The following is a 20,155-nucleotide window of genomic DNA, read 5'->3' on the forward strand; positions in this document are numbered from 1 at the left end:
GTGTACACGTAAGCCATATATACAAATGTTTCCGTGAACTGACAGTTTTTAGGTTAGAAAGGTGCAAAAGTGCAAAATCACTCCAGCATCCCCTTAAAATTAGAAAATAACAAAAACATAACGTTTATAATTAATAAATATGAATTGTGCAAATTTATTTAGCATTTCCATGTAAGGTTTCATTCAAAGTTGAATATTAGCAAATTAAAACTTAATATTGGTCTACATTCTCGACATGTACATTTGGATACACGTTTTTACTTCTCTTTCGCGTTTTTATCTCCATCGCATATCGACGGCGTTATATTCTGATACTATTAGATATTTTTACGGTGAATTTTATCGCTCTTAAAACACGGTTGTTGCGCGTATCATCGTATACTCTTGCAGCGTATCTCAACTCGATTTCATTGCTGATCAAACATTTATCGCGAAAGTTTGCAAAGCGGTAGAAATCTGAAATCCCCTCGTTGCTTACACCCCCCCCCCCCCCCCGGGGAAGATCCCCATGCCGTGCACATTGATGTGGACGCATACACGTGCGCGCGCGAATACTTTCTTTTCCTCGATGGCAGTTTTAGTACCGTGGGGAGAAATTACCCCGGAAAAGGAACTGGAATCATGGTATTAGGCCGCACAGCGCGCAGTTTTAAGCGAATTCATAGCCGACACGCGATGTCTGCTTCAAGAAATACACACGAGATACGAAATCATTTTAGCTGGTTATTTCACGAACGTTATGCTTCTGAAGGCATCTCAATGTATTCCACTTATTTAAATATGACCGCGCTATTATTATTCAACTAAAAATTTTGGGACATGTGAGAAATGTTAACGTTAACATTTTATTTTTTACTGTGTACATTGTAAGAAAGAGGACGTGTTCTCCCTTACATCCTGATTAAAAGCAGAGATATATTCAAAGCTGAGCTGGTTCTTCGGGGCCATGAAACCCCACTATATCCCCATATAACATGGTACTTAAATAATGATGAAGTTGTGTTGGGGAAAAACGCTTCTCGTCCTAAACGTGTTTGACGGATGACGTGGAAAGTACAGTGTGTGTGTCTCTCCAAACATCAGAGAACCAATTTCGTCGATTTCTAACAAAGTACAGAGCTTACTTGACGAAATATTGCCTTATACGATATCGCGATATGTATGATATTATACGATTAGGTGTTTCTACCCGAATGACTTTTTGCACGCTTCACAGATGCACGCGCGTTCTAGACAACAAAGGGATACATTGCGCGTACACATCTGCCGTAGCATCATAGATAAGTACTTTTATCTCCAAGGCAGCATCCGGTCGAAGGCACCGGCGAGGCATCGCGCAGTTGGTCAAAGAAAAACTTCCGCGCGGAGTCTCGCGGAGATGATCATAATTGACGAGGCAGACACGGCAAGGAAAGAAGAGTAGTATTCCGCTCATTCGGCGATGTTCCTTTGATCAATCGGACGGCGGGAAACGTGACGTAAGATCTGCCGGACCATCCATGCGGCTGCGAACGGAAACCACCTCGAAGTTCGTAGCCGTGGCGGATTGGCTGATGCGTTTGAAGTCTTCTCGAGAGGGAAGCTTCCTCTTATCGTCATGCCGGTCGTATAACTGCAGGCGGGGGTCGAACGTATACCCCGAAACCGAGCGTTTTCACATGGCTGGCTTCGAAACATTTCAATTACTTATGCCATGCCAGCTCTCTCTCTCTCTCTCTCTCTCTCTCTCTCTCTCTCTCTCTCTCTCTCTCTCTCTCTTGCGCGCGCGCGCGCGAGCACGGTTTCCTTCCATTTTCCCGTTTCTCTCCATTAGGCGAGTGACTTAGCGGCGACGTCCGCCAGCCTTTTCGCAGTTCACCTAGTAAGGAACCTTAGAACCTTACGGATTTCGATATATAGACAAATCGTTTGAGTTACCGCTCGACGTATTCGCGCGGTCTTTCGAATCCGCGGAAGATTAAACGCCCCTACACGCGATGTTAGTTCATACGTATGAAGTCGTGTACTGATATCAACTCTTAAGCGACTCGTCATGTAAATGGCATCGAAAGTCGCTCGTCCGCGAAACGTTCGTGGCTTTGGTTTATCTGATGGCACTTCAACACGCACGCATTAATTCGCGTTTCATCTTCCGCGATGTAAAATGTGCAAAATCGCAACGCCTAGTAAACTGTGCGTAATGTCGGAGAAACGGGATTCTTTGGCGAATTTCTATTTTGACCTTTTTGGTATCGCGCAACTCCTTCCAATCGGGACCATTCGCGATAAACGCTTTGTTCTCTGAAATGTATACGGTGTTTAAGTAAAATTGTTATTTATTTTGACAATTATGTCGTATAAGTGGACTCGTTGTCGAAATGGTTTTCAGGCCACTCAACGCTTTCGACCTCGCACTTGTTGCATATAGGAAAGTGCCACTCGCGCAAATCAACGCGCGATATTATCCGAAACGTGTTGAAAGCGATTTTGAAGCGGTCATCTCGCGCTCGACTACGCTCACCGGAGATAGAGTTTTATATCACTGTCGGGGGCCGCGAAATGCACGGGTAACAGTTTGCGCGGATAAGCTGTTTAACCGCGAAGCTGTATTGCCAGTAAAACTCGCGTATCTCTCCTGCCCGCGATTTTCCGTGTCAGTTACCTTTTCTCTTAGCCGTCGAAGTGTTCTCCACGATAAAGCGCGATCGTGTCGATCCGTTCGTGAGCCGTTTCTCTTAGAGAATCTCTCCTTCGCGCGAGCTAAGCACTTCCAGGTGTCCATCCGCTTCGAAAGTCACAGCTTCCGGAGATAATCTCTCTCTCTCTCTCTCTCTCGTTCATGTGAGCGCCAGCGGAAATCACTGCGACTACATTATGCGTTCGAGTACCTATGTAGTCCCCGCGTTCTTATCTCCTTGCCGCTCCGAGAAACTATCCGTGTATCAAGCTTACCGAATATTCATACTTGGGCTCACCGAGAATTACAATTTAAGCGCTATCGGGGCGCGCTACGCTTCCGTATCGCAATTTTCAAACTTTCCCCCGTCCGCGTAAATCTTCATGGGACAGTTTTGATCGATTTTCACGGATTCTCCAGCCACGAGGAAAGTTCAGCCTCGGTCTTTAGCGGCGCTTCTTCTTCTTTCTTCGCGTCCGCTCGCCTCGAAAAATACGAGACGGTTTTATTATTCGCCGCCGGTGATTCTTGTTTCTACGCGAGCTTCATTCGCCCTCCTTTTGTCCATACCGCGGGTCGCTCGCGCTAAAGCGGAACGCCGAAATAAATGGCCGGGGAATTATTCACTTTGCGAATCTTGGTGAGTGGCTGCAGGGAGTGGGACCGAGATAAGATACGACTTCATTTCCGCCTCGCGGCCGCGTTACGCTCCGCGAGCATCGTTCATTTCCTACGTTCAACGTCGGGGAATAACTGCACGGTGTGTCAGGGCGCGTCGAAGTTAATCTTTCAACATCTCGAGAAGACGCGATATCGAGTTCTCCAAGCGCATCAACAGTGCATTGCGGTTCACGTATTATATTATTAACACCTTCGCTGCGCATGTCTCGGATCCGAGTCTCGGCACGAGCTTTTACAATATGCGTGCGACTCGGATCTGTTGGCAGGATTTGAAATAAAATTGTTAATTGTGCTTTGAATCTGCCATTATTCTTCTGTTGTGAGGCACATATCAGATATTACAGTATAGAAGTACATTTTTGAATTTATATTCTACAAAAATGTCCTGCAACGCCGTCTTTCTATCCTAATGGCACAGTGCGTTTGCCCAATATTTGTCTATATTACTCAATATTGGATATGGTGAAAGTGCTTTGGCCAATATTTCCCAAAGTAAAGCCAATATTGGCCGTGAAATAAATGCAAACGTTGCACGATAATTATATTGGATTTATATTGGAAGCCAAGGTTTAACAACGTAATGTGAATATCGAACCAATACTAAACCAATATTGTTGGAATATTGGCTAAATGAAGGAAAGCGCCACCTTAAAATACTGGAACATTGTTGGGAATATTAAATTTACATAATTTCCTAATATTGCATCAACATATCGCGTCGCTAGGATAAGCTTGTGCAGTAAAATTTCAAAAAGTTCTCGTAAAGTTCTTGAAAATGCCTCGTTGTCCCACGATTACACGATTTTCAGAATAAATTGTAAAAGAAAATTGTCTCCATGTACAAATCCACGTGATACAAGTGATTACTTGAACGTTAACTGTAAAATATTGAAGTCGAAGCAAAATCTTTGACAAATTATGAAATCCTTCTCGACCAAAATTCCAGAACTGTCTTATTTCACCGAGAGAAAAGGGTACGCACCACTCGCGCGACACATTACACCGCACACGGTGCGATCCGGCGGGGGTTTTGTAAATTGGTCGCTTTGCTGGAACAAGGAGAGTGTAGCGCAAGCGATGAATTTTAAGATAGGATACGTCGCCCGTCCAGAGGCAAATCTAACCGAGTTTATTCAAATCCCTATCGTTTTACCCTTCTAACCGTAAGGCGGCAGCAATAAGTCACAGTCGCGGATCGTTTCTATGAATAATGCAATTTACGAAAAACTTTTTCCGCAGAACGAGAATAATATGGCGCGATGCAGGGAACAAGCGTAAACATATTTCCTCAACTCTTTTAAAGATCAAGATGAAAATACTTTAAATGAATGAATGTGCTGGCTGTTGAAAGAGGAGCAAGAAAGACGCTCGAAACCGTTCAAATTTCGCAGGGAATACAAGAACGGAAAGTGTCTCAATTTCCCCCGTGAATCCGTACGTTTAGGAATCATTTAACTGCGTTAGATTTGCTTCTCCCTGCATGTGAAAGTATACGAATAGTTTTTCGTAGGTTAAAATCTGCAAATTTTCGCCAATTAAATTCTAAAAATGCAGACAGATAAGGCTTAACCTTACTCCTCACTTTATTCCGATTGTACTTTAACAGAATTTTAATTAAAGGCTTAGCGAGGAGCGCCCGTAATCGCGAGACGCTTCTCAGGGTAGTTCCGGCGCCCTCATCGCCGGAAGGATAAGCGAAGCAAGCGGGTTATCAGCGGAAAATAGGACGGGAGAGGGAAGATTCACCCACTGGATATGTCCCTACAGTTGACACAGTTTCCTAACGGCAGCTTAGCCGGACGATCGATACCGACATGTCCACGTCGTGACTTTGCCTAAGATCATCGTTGTGTAGTAAGCGTTACACGCCGACACGATGTTTCAATCTTAATGGGCCATTCTCGGCGCGCAGTCATACGGTGCACCGCGTGCGACGCGACTGATGTTTGGGCTCGCCGTTAATGCGACGATAATATCGATCGCGAACGACGGCAAGTCCCTCGGAGACCGTCCCGACACATCGACTCCGACGGAGATCTACGTGCTATTGTAAGCGAACGAGAGCGATCGATCGAAACCCATTTCCGCCCGCGCGGGATGAATTGGAAGCTGAGAGAAAGAAAAGATAGCGCCGAGTTTCCCTAAAAACCGCCCGTGCTTTCGCTAAACCTTTCGGTTCTCACTGGATCGGGAGAACAATCCCACAAAGATTAATGAGATCTTCGACATATCTTCTCTTCTCGCTATGATATTAAACATCCTGTATGAGACGAAGGGGTCTTTTCATATTTACTTTCAGAATCGAGAAAGTAAATCGAAGGATATTATTCGTATACTTGGCTCGCATGTAAGTTATTAATATAACCGGTTTCCGCTTCTCGGGAAGGAACGGTTTACGAACGCGTCCAATTCCTTTAAATTTTACGCATACATTTTGATGAGGCAAAGGAATCCCGAGAGCACGATATTTCCCGAAATCCAAGTACTCCTAAATAAACCACGCGTTTTAACTTCAACCCGAAAAATAAATTCTAGGCAGCGAGACGACAGCCAGCCCGACGGTGGCATTTTCATTTGTAAATGTCGTCGCTTCCCCCTTAATGAAAATTTCGGAAACCTTTCTTCCGAAGCAATGGCGCGCGTGCGAAATTGGCGAGCTCAATTTCTACGGGAGGCATCGCAGATCACGCGAGGTAGGACACAAGTCCGCGAGTCGTCGCGTAACCAACGAGAAGTGTTGGAATATCGAGACGGGACCGCGCTGAGAGCTTGATGCCTCGCTACCTCCGCAGAGGAAGCTGTAGCGCGCCGTGAAGGAATAAGAGTGGATGGAACTGACTCACCGATACTCCGATCCCTCGCTCAGCTGTCTAACCGTAATGGGAAATTCGCTGGGTCCGTGCGCTTTCAGAAGTTCCTGCAATCGCACGAGCCCCTCGTTGTTCTCGTAGATAATGGTGAAACTCTTCCAGCCCCAGGCCTTCACCAGATCGACGTACGCCTGGAACACGGGTAATCAATCACAAGCTATGTTATTATTACAGTCGGGTTAACAGCTGCCGTAACGCTTTTACGTCTTTGGTACGATGTAATTTAACTCTCGGGCTGTCTACGTCGATCGTGATAATATGCCGTCACACGGGGGCAACAAGTGCGATGAATTAACATCTCTCGTTAAAGTGTAATAACGCGTGTAATTTTATGAGTTATTTGTGTAAAACGTAATATCTCGAGTTATAGGTGCGTGCATAATACGACTGTAAATGTTACGCTACTGCGTAATGAAAAGAAAATAACGGCGAAATTGGAGTATCAAATCTGATAGCTGAACCCGATAGTTGAATAAAGTGAAATATTTGCGAGATTGCTTGTTATTTTATTATCTTGCACAGACATAGAGTTTTGATTTAACTTTCTTTACTCGTTGGCTGGTGATATACGCAATCTGAGTAAACAAGCGGGAAGCTTATCGAAAATTATAATGTTCTCGCGATATTGCTAAATTGATTATCGTACAAATTGGTTATTATGCGATTGTTATCATCGCGCGGACGTGTATAAATTTGAGAAAGAGCTTCCATTCGTGCTAGTTGATAGAATATTCAATATTCTTGTTATAACAAGAGAGAAAGCGTAAAATATACAACAAAATTTTACAGGAGAAATTGAAAACTGGAATGTTATCAGATATTATTTTCAACCCCGAGAAAGCTTAATGTACGTATTGCGCGATTGTTTACATTACAAAAGTAACTAATATTACTTTATCATACCAACGAGTTTTCATACAACCGTTGGTATTTATTGGATGCGTAAAGCAACGATATATGCGCGTTTATGAAGGGGCGGCGTGAAAAAAATATGTAGATTTGTCAACGTAGAAACTGTACATTGCCGCGTCACAGTTAGTAATAAATTGCATATTGGGACAAAATACAACGGGACGTCGCAAGAAGAATTCACGCACAGGCATGTTTCGCGTTTCAAATTCCGTTAGAATTTCGAATTCTGACAATATTTGAGCTTTGACAATATGTTGCGTGATGACACATCGTCGGTGTTGTCTGTAAATCACAATCGAATGCGCGCTCTATAGCGCACCATTATTGCGGGACACGGAACATCGTAAAACACCATAGTTATCTACGATCAACGCTGCCATTACCGTTACATCCCCCGCCGATTTTCTTGCGGAGGACTCGTTACACCGGAATAAGTTGTTCGTTAGGCCCGGTCTACAATGAGTCGTTAGTCGTTAGTCAGAAGTCGCAACTATATGTTGATCCTTTTCCTTTCTGGGTGGAAGAAAAAGGACCGACATATAGTTCCGACTTTTGACTAACGACTAACTTATTGTAGACCGAGCCTTAGACATCGTCCTCGAAAGCTGTTACTGTCGCAACGACGTCTCTGTGGTCACTTTCACATCATATTAACGGTTCTATTAATCTTCCCTCAAGCGATTATCCAAACGTGCTAAATTTATAATCAGGCTTTTTAGTCGACATTAACCGGCCAGTGTTTTAATACAGAAAATTTTTTGCGAGAAACATTACCTCGGCCAGGGTTTGAACCTGGACTTCCCTTCTCTCTAGGCGGGCGTCTCACCAATTCGACCACTGAGGCATTTTTCGCAATAAATTTTCTGTATTAAAACACTGGCAACTTAAAGAGATTTCTATGCTAAATTTATTACTCATCAGTTAGTGTGTCGACTTTTTAGAAATAATCGCTAAAGTCATCTGGGAAAAGCTTATTGTAAACGCCTGTAAAAATACAAATTTAACGTGCAATTTTAATGATTTCAAAAGAGAATTTTTTCTTGTATTTTTCATTGAATATAATTTCTGGCTGGGGATGAGATAAACTTTTACAACAAAGCACAACTGCCTTTCTGCCTTGCAACAGCCTTTTGCGGCATAATTCCTACGAAACGTTGTATTATGATGCGACAGAGTGTCTTTTGTGAGAGAATAGAGCCCGTAAGAGTCTAGTTTTGCCACGCGGCGGTTCCTCCACAGTCCAGGCTTTTAACTGGGGAAACAAGTATCATACAGTCACGACGGTCTTCAGTGACCGAATTGAAGACGAGCTGGAGGTATTTTCGCGAGAATCCGCATCGCAGCCGCGCTTTTTCCAATAATCTAAATTCGCCATGAAAGAGAGAATGTATATTTTTCAATAAGAAATCTTTTTGTTGTGGTTCCGCGTACCATCGTCGATCTCCCTTTTTACTTTGTCCTCCTTTGCAAATACGCGCATTTCAAGACTTTGTGCCACCGGCCATTTCGAGACTTCCTTCGCCGTACTCTTGGCGAAAGAACCAAATATCCAGTCGCACAATACCCGCCTGGAATAAGCTCCCGTCGTTAGGATTATAATACGTGATGTTACATGCTCTAGACAGCCGCCCTGATTTCTACCTTGGCAAATAAAATCATTTCGCGAATTTCGTCAGTTGATTTCCGTGCATTCGACCTTTTTTTTATCAGTTATTCTTTTATCATAAAATATCTATTCTACGGTCGGATTTTGTTTCAGCACGAAAACTTGCGTCAGAAATCATTGTCGCATTTCAATCAACAAAACCTCGCAGGCCTGTGCAATTGAGCTATTCTTGCCGCTCTGTCATATTTTTACACGACGTTCGTGCCGCATTTTGCCTACGTGCAACTGAAGGTGCGAAAATCGAATGTACTAAATGTACAACATTAATATGAGCTGATTACTCCCAAAGTGTTGTAGCTCCAACTTGGGAGCGCAGTTAAGTAGGATGCGAGTAGAAATTAGTGCGATGTACCTACTTTGGAGAGTAAGATATTCTAAACTTATCTTATTCCACTTCCCAAAATCAGCTCACCCGTGAAATTTATTACGAGTGCTACACGCGTGCGAAACTGCGATTTTGCGGGTAGCAACTTACCGTGTAGAGCGTAGGATCGCTGCGCGGTTTTATTCACGTAGTCGCTCGTTATTTTACGCGGATACGAATTCATATAAAAAAGTAACATGCAGATTTTTCAACGATACCATCGCGCACCATTTTCGGTCATTTTTTTTTTAACTGTTAACAGAGACGGTGACGCGGTTATCGATCCCTTCCCACGTTACTTGTCCATTTGCGATGCTAACAGGCTCGTATTGTCACGGAGGACGCGGACAACGGTTGCCGGCAAATTGCCAGGTCGCACTCATTAATAATATGGTGATTATATACTGTAAGTTTTTTGCGGAATTGGGGATTTACTGAATTTAGCAAGTTACACCCTTAATCGAACAGGTCAGCGGCGCGCGAGTCCACTGCTCGCCTGTGATTTATCGCACGAAGTAACAGAATAAATATTTCGAGGAGCGGACTATTCGTATGTTTGGTAAAACGAAAAAAAATGGATTAGGTGACATATTTAGGGCCAGTTTCACAAACGTCAGTTAACTGTTAACCAGAGTTCTGTTAACTGTTAACAGAGAATCAATTAACCTTCGGTTAGCAGCTAACCGACGTTTGTGAAACTGGCCCTTACAGAACTACTCGGTTCAATATTACGTGTATTTCAGAGATGATATCTTCCCTCCCCCCCCCCCCCTTTCGCAAAAATGTAACATGCAGGCACAAGTTAAATTAGGTTGAACAAACAGCGTTTGTTTAAACTCGGTGCTGTAATACGATATGGAATGACGAATGTAGCTTTGGTGTAGGGTTGACTTTCTGAAATGCTAATGCCTTCACATCGCTCCTAAATGCTGCGATTGCAAGTTTGTGCTCGGTAGATACGTTCCAATAAACACACCGGCCACTGCATTCTTTCCGCCTGCAATTTGTAACTTTATCAGAATTTAAATTAAAATCTACACGCAATGCATATAATCGAAATCCATTAAAATGAATTCTATTGAAATTAAATTTAAAAAAAAACTCAGCAGCAGCCACAAAGCAGCAATTACTCCATTAAAATTTATATTAGCCGAGAATCAATTTATGGCACCTGTAGATAAAACAGTCATAATTGAAAATTTGTTTGTTTATGGATAATGGAGGTAAAGTAATAGCTTGATATAACCGAATTATATTTTACACGTTTTTTTTTACAAATTGATAAATAATTTTGCAACAAACTTGCAGACGCTGACACAAAATGGCGTTTTTTAAATATCCTCAGCGCGTGGTGCGAAATCATTGTCGATTTAATAAAACCGACGTAATTAACGAACCAATTTCTGTAATTCTCCCGGTTCTCCATCGAGTACCCAGGAAAGGGAACGTATCGGTCGGTGTTCCCGCGTTATACTGGCCGGTGGCTGTATACCCATGCATCTCCCATAATCGCGGGACTTCGTGACTTCGATCGCGACAACTCCGCCCGACGTGTCCGTCGTGTATTCGCACGTGCCGAACCGACCCCAATCGGTATCTATGAATAACGCACTACGCTCGCCACTACAGCGAACGCCAAAATCTCGCTCGCCCGTTGTGTATTTTGCGCACGGTAATGTATCGCGACCGGATCGATGTTTAAATTACATGCGGTGTAGAGCACGACGTAAATTACAGTCGGCGATGCTTGTAAAATATCCGAGCGTCTCGCGCGGCGAGGTTTGCGTGCACGATAATTTCACCAGCTTCCGACGATGATCGTCGGCTGCGATCGAATCTTGCGGTTCGTCCGGAAATAACTGCATTTTCCAAAGATATATTTCGACATTTTTACTGAGCAATGCATTCGTTCGAATATCCGCGAGCTCGTGATATATTACACATTTGCGTTTCTACGAATCAGCATTACTGCAAAGTATTGTGTATTGATTTTCATTGTAATCATTGATGCATATGTATATAAAGCTTTATCGAGAAAATTAAAGAAAATTTACTTATTTTGTTATATGATATATTTTGATAATCGGTTATAATTCATTCGGTTAAAAAATTATCTTTGCTTGTACTCTCTACACTGATAGAAAAATATCTAGTATTTGAAACTATAATTACATAGTAAAATAATTATAGTCAGGAATATCATTTTTATAGCAATTATTACTATAATATTAGTAATAGCAACCATATGGACACAGTGGCGCCAACTATTTACAAAATTTACTCTAAAATATAAGCTTTTAATTATTATTCTGTTAAAATATCCAGGTAACGAATGGTAAATTAATTAATTATTTTTATATAGTAAATACAATCGCAATAATAGTGAACTTAACTACATTTCTATTTTTTACTATGCTTTATACTAACACATAATTACTTTACTATGCAATTATAGTTTCAAATACTATATAATTTTCTATCAGTGTGGAGCGTAAGCGTAACCTGGCGTATCGCCAATCACAGGTCATTCTGATAGAACCGTTTCAACAATTCCGTCGAAATGGTTCTGTGATTGGCAATGCGCAGGTTACGCTTAGGCAAGTTACGCTCCACGTGACGCCACCCTTAATGTCTACGTTTTTACTTCGATTTTCAACCGCAAGGTACCACGTATGATCTAGGAGTGTGAGGGTGACATCCCATGACGCGTATCGCTTGCTGACAAACTTACGATGTACGATTCAATTCGCGCGTACTCGTATGTAATAAATACACGAATTTTCTACCAAATATAAAATCATTCATATTTAATTTCTCGTAATCAATCTCGTATGAAATGTGTACTTACGTTTCGTGGTATGATTGACCAAAACCCGTGGAATAATTGACGAGACTTCGTGGCACTTTGTATAACACCTCAGCATTAATCACACGCGACAGGAAATTAAGGAAACACAAAAGATCTACGATCGCACGAAGCTACTATTTGCACTCGGTATTCCTTGTAAAATTTATCCGATGGTATGCATTTTAATCAACAGAAATCGACGTATAAATGTCAAATTTAAACTATCGATGGGTAAATGTTACAATTATATAATTAAGCGCGGATAAGATTAATTGATCTTTAAATTTTCAGTTAAACGTATCGCGATGATATTCGACTCAAAGTTCTGCATTCTGACCTGCACTTGAATGATTCCGTTAATAAAAGAAAAATTTCAAGATTATACATTTCCGTTATCGAACGAAAAACTTTAAAATTATACATTTTAACATCAACACCGTACAATAAACGTAACTGAGTTAACCGAGTTATCTGACAATGAGTTAATCGAGACACAATCGTCCGAAAACAAGTAAAAATTCAATATTGCGCATGTATTTTCATTTATAAATTCCGCAAAAAATATACATTAAGTGCATTAATGAATTACCGATAAATGCTACTTAAAGCACTCGATTCAATATTTCGCGTATTATTTCGTGCTTTCAACCTGGAAAAGGCCAATAAATTATACTCGAAGCGACGAGAGATTCGATGCGACGATACGAGATGTATCGTCAATGCGTCCGAATACGAGCATCGATTAAAGAAGCAATTAATCGTCTATAATTATCGCAATAAACAAGTAATTTAAAATCCTCTAGCGCTTTGATTCTTGGACCTACAGATCTTCATGCGTAAATCGCGCAAGATAAGGTAAATCGCGAGGATTCAGCGATCACGCGACGATATCAATCGCTGATTATTCACAGAGAGCGATCGCGGTTTCTTCCCGTACGTGTTGCGAATGCGTATCAAGAAAAAACAATACGATATGCGGAGCGGCGCGGGCTACTAACCGACTCGTTCGACTGTCGCCGCGTAAATGACTTTGCGTACGGCGTGACCTATTGCTTCGCCGAGCGCCGTAGACCGAGCACGGATTCCAGGAAATAAGTTGAGCTGTAAACACCTCGATCGAAAACAGTCTATTGTGCCGAATTATTCGGCGCGGCTCATTGTCAGTCGAGCGATCGAGCGAGGCGGATGTCTCGCGTGTCTTCACGTCGTTCTGCGGTGATTCGTCGAGATGAATATTACGCGTAATTTCAAGTAGAAATGTGATACCTTTCTTAACGATCGAACACGGAATAAATCTCTCCGACGCCGTGCTTTAGAATTTTCGTCGGTTATTGTGATTAATCAATCGTGAAAATTGTTGAAAATTCGGACGTCGAACGCCGAGCACCGGATTCGAAGAAATGACGTAGCACCGTAAACACCTCGATCGAAAACAGTCTAGTCTCATTGTGCTATTCGACGCGGCATAGTCGTGCGAAAGGAATGTTCCGCATGTCACTCCTCGCAACGCGATCATCTTCTACGAGTATCTCGATCGTCTCCTACGCGATCGTCTCCTACGAGGATTATTTACACTTATCAATCGCGTTTAATTAATTGTCGCGATCCGTAATCTTATTGTTGATTTCCGCGATGATTTGTCGAGACGAGTATCACGCGTAATTAGATGCGCGATAAGGAAATTACATATAAAAATTATTAGGTAATTTCGATATAGGTATCTACGGGCGCTAATACCTTTTTTAACGATCGATCTCGGATGAATCTCTCTCTCGCGCTTTAAAATTTTCGTCGGTTTTAGTTAAACATTTATTACTTTCAGATTAAAAACGCAAAGTACACGAATCACCGGCTAAAATAATAATGAAAAATTATAATATATCGATCGCTTGCCAAGAGATAATAATCTTTCTAACATTTACACGTATGTACAAATTACGCGTATAACATGAACTTTCCATCTTCGGTCAGTTTAAATCCTGGTTCAATTGGACGCAGGCTCTGCTATGCGAAATTAATTCTAAAACTTTACTCTTTTGATAGAACCAATTTCGTGCAATATTAAAAATAAATTTCTGTCCGAACATTATACATGAAATATGTATGACCAATTTATAATCCTTTTCAAATTCTATGTGTTACAAGGTTCTTTTTACAGATAAAAGTTGAATCAGTTTTTGCGCAATAAACTATAAAGCTTTACGATCACTTGGCAATATAGAATTAAAAATCAGGAAAATGTCATTGTTAATTCCCTATTGCATAACGGCATTCAATTGTTCGTTGCGCTAATTTACGGGACAGCGGACGGATACTTCGCGTTTCTTCGGCTACGATGTATCTAATAAAATGAGATAAATACGGGATATGTGCCACGGAATCGTCGTAGTTTGTTAGTTAGTTGTAATTAAATATCATGTTTGCAATTTCATATAATTTCACGAGTGAGTGTTGTGTGAGCGTCACCAAGAAGCAGTAACGGAAGGGCAGACGGAGGGAGAAAGGACAGGTTCTGAGGTAATCATCAACGGATGACGACCGAGCAACGAGAGGTAAGTGCGATATTTTATTTCATTTATCTTTTGTTACACTGACTAAAATATTTTGTTTTAAACTAAGTAAATAGATTTTCTTAAAATAATTTTTTTACTGAAACAAATTTTTATTCTATTAAAATTAAAATATCAAATTCCAAGTAAATCTATGTATTATATGAAGTAAATTAATTTAAATCGTTACATTTTCTACATTCAAATAAAGACTTTATGAGATATAAAATACTATTTATTAAATGAAATAATTGTTTCTGTTAAATAAGAAATCCAATTTTCTTCGCTGTGAAAATTACATCTTAGTAAACATTTTATAGAATTAAAATAAAATTATTTTTATTTAAAATTATCCATTCTTTGATACTTAATAAATACTTAAATTGAAGCAATGCATGTTTTAATTTGTTTATTATTTTTTAAATTTAAGTTAATAAGCTATTAGGAGCCACCTAATAAATAATGTTCTTGAGTAAAGTAATATTTTTTATCAGTGTACGAAATTGATCGACGGACAATAAATGACCGTACAGATCGGTACACGCGTGTGTCAGCAAAACTACGAATTTAAAGCCCACTTTAGACTATCTACTTTGCGCTTTTCTCCTCGTCGTATTTTTCCTGCTATTTTCGTTTTATAAACGAGGAGAATTATCTCCATGATGAAATAGATTGTTAAAGGATTACCTCGCGATCTACCGTCGCGATCTGGTCGTCTCTCCCTGGTCTCCTCCTCCTCTCTTCCCGCCCCATCGCTATGATTTCACGGTTATCATATTATGATATTTAATTTTTAATCGCGTTACGATGAATATTGAATCGGGAGTGTGCAGTAAAAAAACTCGACATATTTATACGAGAGTGATAATTATGTTTTAAATAGCAGCCTAATTAATGTTTACTCGATATTCGTTTTTTTTAATGTACACATAATTGCACAGCTTTTTGCCAATAATTCCCTCCTCGGGTACTATCTTGCAGCGGAGGAGGGGCTCAAGTATCCTGAAGAGTTACTCTCTAAAAGTCAATCAGTGGATTATCTCTGAAAACAAACTCTGAATATTTGCTGATTCACAGTTATAATGCACTGATTGGATTTTAGAGAGTACATACTCTAAAGACGGGACAGCCGAAGGTACCCATTGCACTATTTAGGCCTAGTTTTTCATTTTCTAATAAACTGTTAAGCACAGTTTAATCGATTCTCTGTCTCTTCTTAGGTAATATAGAAAAAGATAGAGAGTCGACTAACTTCCTTATTAACAGTTAACCAGAAAATAATAAGCCAGGCCTAATACCTTCTAAAAGTCAATCGGTGGATTATTACTAAAAATAACGAATCGATTCACTGTTTTCAGCGATAATCCACCGATTGACTTTTCGAGAGCACATTTGTTTATTTTCTTTATTAATTTGTTCATTTTTCTGATAGAAAAATGGATAGGTAGGACCATTGGTATATCGGAGAATACGTGTAGGTAGGCAGAGACAGAGGGACATAACTCGATAATGAAAAAGATAGATAAAATTATAACTACAATGTATTACTATTAAATATAATTTTATTTGCCAGAATTTTTAATAGAAAAACTGTACAAGTTAATATATGTTTATTAAATTGTATTAAATTACACTAAAATAATTATGACAAAAGACAGTGATAATTCACCGATAGACTTTTAGGGAGTAGGTTAAAAATCAATTTACGTTGTCTCAAATGTGGTTATTGCATAAGCAAATTGCGAGATAATATGTATATTCCAACGGAATAGTATGAAGTAAGAAGCAAAATCTATTTGTGCATTTAGTTTATCGAAAATTAGAGTAAAGATTCAATAATTAAAAAAACTTGCTTAACAAGTCTATGAAAATATCATTTCATTGTACAATTAATGCATGTTTTTGAGATGGTTTTGATTACATTTAAATAGCGAGATGCATATCTGTGGTAAATCAAGTTGCTGCATGATCATTGAAAGCCACAGCAATTTATTAAATTATCTCATTAGTATAAATGCATACATTATCTAATTATGTATTTATCACTTAATTGTCATTATTTTAGTATCGTTTGCGTGTGTGTGTGAATGTGTGTAATTTACGTATTATAATTTAGCATAAATATTCATTCTAGTTTCGAATCAGTGCAACTTTTTATAAAAGCAATTTGCATCGACAACGACAGTTATAGATTTATTTGTGAAATAGTAAAAAGAGTGATATCCCTCAAGAATATTCATTTTTTATACGTGTCACCTAACTGAATGAACTTTCCAGTTGTTGTACAATCAATTCTGTCAATCTCTCCAAGTTCCGTTCATTCCACACCATTTTTCATTCCGACGAATCGATCCGTATATCGAGATACGCTGCCGCAAGAGTTTGAGGGCGGGAGGGAGGGAGGGGGAGCGCGATCAAGAGACATTTTGCGGGAAAGGCATAATGTAGCCGAAATTACGTATTCACAGGCACGACGCGGACATATAGGAGTGCGCGGACCTCGTGGCCGATGCAAATTGGGCGGAAATATTTCAGCGGTGAAATATTTAAGTCGCCTTACGCGTTGCCGCGGCGGCTCTTATCATAGTATCGGAGTTCGCGCGTGACATGAGATTTATTACGCTCGTTACATTGCCATTTCGAGCACGTCTGCGGTCGAGTACGTTACGCTTCACACGACAGTGACCGTAATGCAGGTTGATCCGTGTCTCCTTACTCGTCTTCTTTTACCTAATTTAGAATAAATTGGTCTTCACTAAAAATATTAAAATTGCCGGCGATACAGTTTTTAAAAACTTCGGAGAATATGTACAAAGAAGAAAATTGGTATTTTAGCTTTTCCGCTTTTAAATCCTTACAACTTGGATTCTAATCGAAGTTTCAGGTTGCAATTGGTATTGAACGATAAAAGGGTTGCTCTTTCTGAAAGTCTAGTCGGTGATGAGGTGGGATATCAGAAATAAAAAATATTAAGTTTCAAAGCGCAGTTAAAAAAGCGATTCCTTTTTACTGACAAATATTCAACTAATAAATGACTTCATTTAACTTTATGAGCAAAACTTTGTCATAAATCACTCGAATGATAATAATTTTTTCGATTTATTTTAAAAGGTAGACGAAATTATTTATCAATCGAATATTTGCCAGTAAAAAAGAGAGATCGCATATTTTTACCTTTTCCGCGATCTTTGCTTTTTTTCCTTCAAATATTCCACTCCTTCGCCGACTTTTGAAAAGAGCCAAACTCTTTACCTCTAGATATCGATTGCGGTTCGAAAATTCGATTAAGATCGAAATTATAAGGATTTAAAAGTCATTTATGGCTTTGTCCGGTGAAAGTCCCAGCTCGAAAATTTATCAAAGAATCCATCTCGTTAAAAGGAACGGCCGTGAATTCGGCGCATTCTGCTTGCGCGCGCGCAGATGGCACATAAGGCGTGAGTGCATATGCTTTTATCTCGCCGCCGCGTGGATACGTCCCACGGTCGATGCTGCTTTCCATAATGAACGCGGCGCGTCAGTCTGCGAGTTCGCGGATGCATTCTTTCTCCGGATGCAGCGAGAAACAAGTTCTCCGTGTTGCATTTTTCTGGCGGATTTTTATGCCGAACCCTGAGAAGCGCGATTCGCGGCGACCTCGATTTACTCGGATTAAGCGCGATTCGAGATGCGTTCGCACGTCGCGCGATTCTCTGTGACTAATATAATTTATTTTACATTGGCCCGCGGGCGTTGCTTGTAGAATATCACGTTTCGAAAATTCAATTTCACGGAACACCTTTATAAAGCGCAACTCCTTTGGATAATCAATTATTTCGTGTTCCATGAAAATAATTCTTTTGTAAAAACGTGCCCCTAGCCTCCATGTTTATACGAAATATTTTTTTAACTTTTTAAGTCGTGATAACAATAAACTCACGGGGACCTAGACACAATTTGAAAAGTCGTATATAACATTATAACGCAGTTTCTAGTCTAAAACGTTCACCTTTCAAGTTTTAATTTGCTATATGCGAGTTCGCTTATCCGATTTATAATTTTTATTTTATACGTACATCCAAGCGAACGTTTTCAAACGTTTCGCATTGGGCTCTTGCGCGTACAAAGAGTCTTGCTCTTTTATTATTAAGTTTTTATGCGCGAAAGATCCACGTAGAGTAACGTACTTGTATCCGTAGGGCGACTAATGAACAGCTTGCGGACGTACTCCTTGTAATAAGATCCCAAAAGACGGACCGTCCGTCTTTGTTCCAAGCTTGCACGACTTATTTCGGCCATTTAGACCGAGCGTGGTGCGCGCAAAATCTTCTTAATATAGTTTTTACCGCGTCTAGAAATGTTTCACATTTCAAGTTTTAATTTGCCATACTTAAGTCCGCCCATTCGACTTATAATTTTTATACGCGTACATCTAATCAACAGTTTTTAAGCGTTCCGCTCTTTCGCATTAGGTTTTTACGCGCGTAAAGGGCCTCGCTCTCTCATTGAGTTCTTACGCGCGTAAGATCTACGTAACGTAGTAGTTACCCGTGGTAGCGCGACTAACGAACCGCTTGCGGACGTACTCCTTGTAACAAGATCTCAAAAGGAGGAACATCCGTCTGTGCTCCGAGAGCTCGTATGATTTTTCTAGCCAGCTAGACCGAGCAGTGCGCGCAACCGAAATCTTCCTTTTGCTCCTATCTCAAGATGTTTTCCACAAAAAGTTCCGCTCGCTCTCATTTCAGAATAAATCCCAATTCGTTCCGACGTAGGATTCAAACGCTATAAGGCGCTTAATATATATCTCGAATGCCGCACCTTGAATTGTACGAGCAAATAAGTGAAATCTAAATGTGCCCTACAGTTTTAAAGGGGAGATTTTCTGTCACGGATGAATTATCATTATTTTTAAGATATCTCAGATTTTTCACAGGTTTCTATTTATTTTGGGATTCTTTCACAAAGTTGCAATTAATTTTCCATAAAAAATATCAGAGTTCTAACAATCGTTGCTAGTAAATGTTTAAAAATTTTATAAATTGTTTCAAAAATGTATAAAGAATTAAGAAAATTTTATTATATTAGATACAAGCAAAATTCTAAGAGTTGATTAAAAAAGAATACTTAAATGCAGGTTTTCTAATTGCGATGATGACGTCCAGTTGTATATTTATTGAAATCTATTGAAAATTATAATTGTAATTGAAATCTATTTTAAATTATAATAGATAAAGTAGTGGAGATCAAATGCAGCATGCGAAAGCTGACATGCACTCTGCACATTATATTGTGATATATTATTTTAGTATTGCATGGGCGAATAGTTTACGTATTAAATCATGCTATTGTGGCTATCAATCAAATTTCGATACAGTCGATTACCATAACATATTACAATAGTTGATGGCAAAATTTACACATAGATTATACAATTAACATTAATTCCAAACGTTAGAAACCACTTTCAATTTTGGGTTTACATTATTCTATCATTTATTAAAGGCTATCGAATGTTTTTTTAAGCAAAATGTAAAATCAACTGACTCCTTTGAAACTCGTACTGCGTTTTGTTATACGGTTATGGTTTGTCAAATACGAGTATCAAGAAAGGAAATTTGGCTCCTTCT

At 39.8% G+C, this 20,155-nt stretch overlaps 1 protein-coding gene across 1 annotated transcript in view; it reads right to left on the reverse strand.

Annotated features, from left to right (window-relative positions):
- Window positions 1-20,155, reverse strand: part of LOC105564595 (glutamate receptor ionotropic, kainate 2-like) — a 106,777-nt gene that overhangs the window by 76,146 nt on the left and 10,476 nt on the right. Inside the window, exon 2 of the mRNA XM_012017076.1 lies at window positions 6,181-6,338. Coding sequence (XP_011872466.1) covers window positions 6,181-6,338 — 158 coding nt within the window. The remainder of the gene's footprint in view (window positions 1-6,180; window positions 6,339-20,155) is intronic.

Source organism: Vollenhovia emeryi, unplaced genomic scaffold (assembly GCF_000949405.1).
Source record: "Vollenhovia emeryi isolate VEMERY1.0 unplaced genomic scaffold, V.emery_V1.0 DF939162.1, whole genome shotgun sequence".
Lineage (NCBI taxonomy): Eukaryota > Metazoa > Arthropoda > Insecta > Hymenoptera > Formicidae > Vollenhovia > Vollenhovia emeryi.